The following is a 5,640-nucleotide window of genomic DNA, read 5'->3' on the forward strand; positions in this document are numbered from 1 at the left end:
TCTTTCCCTGTAGGTCTTCATTACTTCAAAAACATTGTGTTAGTAGGCTCTCTGCAGGATCGTTATGTTCCTTATCACTCAGCTCGCATTGAGATGTGTAAAACAGCTTTAAAGGATAAACAATCAGGTAATGAATATCCTGCAAAACAAATAGACCACTCAGGTTAAAACTCATAGGTCTCAAATTCATCCCATTTCATTTTTGGGTTCTTAACTGAGGCATCTCTATTATATGTTTAGACACTCTGCGCTTACTCTGTAGTAATGAAGAGAGAAAATCCATGTGGGAGCTGAATTGCTTTCTGGAGCTGTCGTGTTCTATTACATGCAGAAGGAGATGAGACTGCATCAATTTCTGGCTTACAGACTTTAGCAGAAAATTAGGTGGGATGAAGACAGCCCCTGCTGTGCTGCTCCATGAATAGGGAGAACAAATAGCTTAAATTGTTTGAGGGCATCATGTTGTAGCATCAAGCACTTGGGCTGTGTGTAGTTGAGCCTTAACATGAGCACTGAAAGAAACGGTGGTTTTCCCATTTTCAGTGATGGTTGGTTGTTTTATTCACTGTTGGGGCATCCTAGCACAATTGCATTCTAGCCTTATTTGTTGACAAATACATAGAGTGATAAATTAATACTGATGAGCACATTCTTACTATAAATGTGAAAAAATACTAAAATGAATTGCTTAAAATTATTTTTCCAAGATATAAGGGGAAATTAAACTTCCTGTACATTGTATCTCAACAGAACAGCAGCATAACACATATCATTATCTCTCTTAATCTGGAATGTATTAATTTTGAGTTCAAGGTCAAAGAACTGTATTTGTTTCTGGTGATTCACGCCGTACTTTTCTTTCCCTCTTATAGGACCAATTTATGCTGAAATGATCCAGAACCTGCTTCTGCCAGTTCTTCAAAATAAGGAATGTAATTTGGTTCGTTATAATGTAATTAATGCATTACCCAATACAGCAGATTCTCTCATAGGGAGAGCTGCACACATTGCTGTTCTTGATTCAGAAATATTTTTAGAAAAATTCTTCCTTGTTGCTGCCCTAAAATATTTTCAGTAGAGAAGAGCATTGTAAGAGACTTGGTTATTACCTCATTAACAGATGAATCAAATAATGTGTGGTATAAGTATAGCTGCAGCTGTATTTTAAGAGATATTTATACTTTTTATATGGAAGATAATTTATATCATCCACACTTAGGGCTTTTTAACATCAACTTTACTTTCTAGGTAATGTGGCTGTGCAATATTTTTTTATTTTGTTCTTTTTACTTTTCTATCACTTTTTCTTAATTTTGGGTACCTAATCATTTGGAGATTGAAGCACAGTGCATTTTTTGTGGCTGGTTTATTATTGGCTCTTAGACTACAAAAGTCAATGTTACTTGGCTACATTTTACAAGAGGCTTTAGATGCCAAAATAAATTGGATTTAAAAATTCTAATAAGGTCTTACACGTTCAGTTGTCGTATTTTAGCACTGTAGAAAATTGAACTGGAAACACAGCGAGCTGCTAAAATATTGGGTATTTGAAAATGAACTATATCTGTGGGGTCTCACAAAGACTGTTACTGTCACAAAGAGTTATCAGTTCAGATCCCTACAGCTTAACAGTTGTCTACAAAACCATCAACATCGTTGTTAAATATGTGATGCCTGCGGGAATATGTTTTCTGCTGATCTCAAAAACATAGTTAGTTTACATACTGAGTTTTATTACTGGAACTTGTTTTCAGAAGCAAATGGCAACTAAGGATTTTTGAATGTTTAATGATAGCTGCCTTCAAATAATTGGGGTTTTGCAAACTGTATTAAAATCGCTCCTTGCTCTGTCGGTTCGTCAGATGAACACGGACAGTTTTACATGGACTTCTTCCTTGTATGTACGTAAAAGAAGTAAATGTTATAAATTTCTGCAATACTTTTATGAATTTAAGCAATTTTTAAATATTGTTAAAATGTTTTATTGACTACAAAGTATTGTAAATATAAATCAAAACATCTTCAAATGGGACAATATTGTAAACTTTACCTGTTTAGTGATACAGATAAAATGTTTTTGATATACAGGAATGTTAAAGGTCTACTGACTTTCTACTGGTGCTGAATAGCATTAAGTTTGGTTTCTCCTTCCTTCTCTTTTTTGGTTTCAAACAATAATTCGCTCAAGGGGGGAGGAAGAGTTACATGTGCATTCACTAATTGTAATGAACATTTTTTGAAAAATATAAATTTGTTGTATAATGCATGTTTATTTTTAGCATTGTGTTATTGCATCTGGTGTTAATAAAATGAACAAATTACTCTAATGGAAGCAATTAAAGAAACTGAAATGTTCTGCTAATTACAAAAATTCTGGGAGGCTTTATTGTATATAATTAACAATTTTGTATTATTTGAAATGAATATAGCAATAATAGTTTATAATGAAGTGATTTTGCATTTGGTTTGTTAGTATGGTCTTTGTGATACATTTTTTTCTCTGTAGTGTGCAAGTTTCAGATTATCACCTATGGTTTGGCAATGTACACACTTAAAAGAGTATTTTATTGGAGCTGTGTTAGGCAAGTCCTTAGGACACAAAGATATCTTAAATACATTCCCACTCTAACAATGCTTACTTTTGTTAATTTATTTATTTTATGTTACGATGGTGCTAGTATCTTGTAAATATTTAAATTATGTTCTGACATCTCCACTGTTTTGTTTAGTAGTTGGCTAGTTGCTACATTTTTAATGTCAGTTTAGCTAGACCTAAAAAAACCTCCTCAATTCATATTGATCACATTAAACTGCTCTTAGGACAAGAATTTACATGTTTCTGTCACTACTGAAAAGTGTCTGTCTTGCTGCAGCTCTGGAAACAGTGTAAAGCATGCTTTTGTGGTTAGCAAAGCAGAAATATCTTGGTAGAAATAGCAACTTTTTTTTTTCCTCGTATAGTAGCTCCCATCCAGGTAAGGAGGCTTGCATTTTGTTTCTTCTGTGGGGAAAATGGATGGTGCAGGAAGTCATATGATATTTGCATGTAAGTTTATCAAGGAACAGGGCAAATTAAGAGAACATTAAGTTAATTTTCTCTCCCCTAATGTATGTTACCCAGTAGCTTTTGTGGAGGCTGTTGGACGTCTTGAAGTCTCAAAGGAACAGCTGCTACCTGTGTGCTCTAAGACAGTGGTGAGTAGCATGATGACCCCAGCATGTCCTTGAAGCACACGCTGTTGCATTTACAGTTGCTCTCTGAAAACATGCTATCTTGGATGTTTAGGACAACTGTGCATGTGTTGCATGGCCTACTCCTGCACATTTCTGCCTCCTATTTAGGAGATAGAAGAATGGACTCTCATTATACATAATGGAATGTTATCTAATGCAGTAGCAGCTGCAAGTGCTCCATCTCACCTCTCCTTTGTTTGAATCCTGCCCTCATCTTCCTCTGTTGACAGTGACCTCTGCTGTAGGCAGGTATCCTACAGCTGCTTGCAAGAGAGTGATGTTGCTTACAGAGTGAGAGACAAAAATGAAGGTCTTAACATTCCTTTAGAAACCTGCCAGTCACTTGTTCCCTGAAGGCTGCAGGCTGCTACTGGGATTGCACAAAAGCTCTCAGCAATAGCATTAGGTGGTCACTGCATAAAGTGAGAGAATATCCAAACTTTTGTTTGCAAATTGGAAAAAAGAGCTCAGTTTCTACTGTGGAAATCACCAGGCTGTGCTGCAGAGCCAAGAAATTAATTCCACATTGATGGAAAACTTATTGGGTCAGGGCTGTGCAAATAAGTTACAGAGTGTGTTGCTCAGATAACTAGGTTTCTTGACGTGGTCAGAGAGGAAGAGGGGATGTTTAAGCAGAAGCAGCACACTTCCTACTTCCCAGGTAGCCCCATGGCCAGCACACATTCCAGCTCTTCTGACGAGTTTGTGCTAGCTCAACTTCTATCCCCTGCTTTTTAGAACAGCAAAACAAAACAGTATATAGAATCATTTTCAGATAAATGATCAGTAAACAGAGGAAAACAAAAGAAGAAAACATTGCATTTCATCACAAAGTGGAAAATTCATGAGGCATATGCTACATTTATGTTTACCAGTGTTCAGATTTATTACCTCCTTATTCACAAGATTCACAAAAAAATTTGCATATTTACAGCAATACAATAAATGAACAGGAAAAAAAAATGCTTTGAAGACCTCATCTTTTTTAGGTGAAGAACAGTTCCTAATAAATTGCTATTTCATCCTTACCATTTGAGATTGCACATAAGCATGATTTTTCATGCATTTGCATTAAACCGTTAAGAAGCAGAGCTTCTTATTACTTGGTACCTGCAGACAGCTTGGTGTATTTTTAATGTAGGGATTTCATGATAGTTTTACTGGATTTAGCACACATATTATGAGTTCTTGAAATTGTAATACATCTGTTTTTTTATTGCTGTTTTGGGCAGAAGAGCATTTTTTCGAGCCACAAATACTCTTCATTCGCACTGATCTACAAGCCTGACATTTTGCTGTTAAAATAAAGGGTTTCCCATTATTTTCAGTCTGTAATGTCCAATTAACTATGTTATAAAAAGCTGATTGAGAAAATGTCATACATAAGGCAGTCAGTTAAATTTAATCATTTGAGTGTGTAGGCATTGTCAGATGCAGTGCAATAAACTCAACAGTGTTGCTGCTGCTAATTTACCAAGGAGATTTATGTTCTTAAAACTCTTCAGATGTGAACACAAAATGCTGTTTTAGATTCTGATCTCCAAGAATTGCTGAGTGAAAGTTATCTTTTGCAGCTTAGTATGTGTGAACAGGGCGTTTTGTGTTCTGTGTTGCAGCAGAACAAGGTTAGCTGGAGACGCTTGAGGGGTGACAAAAAGCAAATGTGGTCATATGCAAAACGTTAACAGGAGCTCCACTCCATGAGTCCAGCTGTTACCTACCCCACGGTTGTTTATCCTGAGAGCAGAGCATGTTAAAAGCACCCTCACTGGGTGAACTGGGAGATGGAGAAGACAGAGGCTGAAGTCCTTGCGGTGCCGCACTTGGGTTTGGTTGCTTGGTTTCTGGCTGCTTTTCCTGAGAAGGCACCAGCTGGTTACAGGATGGAAAGAGATTAAGTTTATTACTAAATTAATAAAATAAATACAATATTCAAAATAATTGTCCTGTTAACTTCGAGGCTGTGCAGCCTTCAGCTTTTCAGGACAAACCCTGGGTCTGTACATCACTGTGGCACCAGCCTGAACTCCTTCTCGTCCTAAGCAGCCTTTGTGTGTGACTTCAACAACTATTTTTTTGATTCTTTAAAAAAAACAAACAAAACAAACAGAACCTAAAAATCTAGAAAATCTATAGACACCACAAAAAAATCCAAAGCCCACCACGCTAGCGGGGCAGCAGTATCTGTTGGGGGAAAACGAGTCCCAGCGGTGAACTCTGTGCCACAGGGCCCAGAGGAAGACGCTCTCACTCCAGGCTGGGATGGGGGAAGAAGGGAACTGCAGATAACGTGTCCAGCACCTCCACAGCCCCGGAGATGCCTTCACCCAGACCCTGGCTCCCCGGGCGCTGCTCCCCTCCCCGCGGCGGGCCCGGCGGGTGTGCGGGCGGGTGCGGGGGCCGGGG

The 5,640-nt window shown here is 37.7% G+C and overlaps 1 protein-coding gene across 3 annotated transcripts in view; it reads left to right on the plus strand.

The window, feature by feature from the left end:
• FAM135A (family with sequence similarity 135, member A) overlaps positions 1–1,462 on the plus strand; it is a 65,527-nt gene extending 64,065 nt beyond the window's left edge. For all 3 annotated transcript variants that reach the window (XM_010003297.1, XM_010003289.1, XM_010003304.1), the window contains 2 exons: positions 14–127; positions 873–1,462. In XM_010003297.1, coding sequence (XP_010001599.1) covers positions 14–127; positions 873–1,078 — 320 coding nt within the window. In that variant the 3' untranslated portion in view covers positions 1,079–1,462. The remainder of the gene's footprint in view (positions 1–13; positions 128–872) is intronic.
• The last annotated feature ends 4,178 nt before the right edge of the window (positions 1,463–5,640 follow it).

Source organism: Chaetura pelagica, unplaced genomic scaffold (assembly GCF_000747805.2).
Source record: "Chaetura pelagica isolate M959 unplaced genomic scaffold, ChaPel_1.0 scaffold150, whole genome shotgun sequence".
Classification (NCBI taxonomy): Eukaryota; Metazoa; Chordata; class Aves; order Apodiformes; family Apodidae; genus Chaetura; species Chaetura pelagica.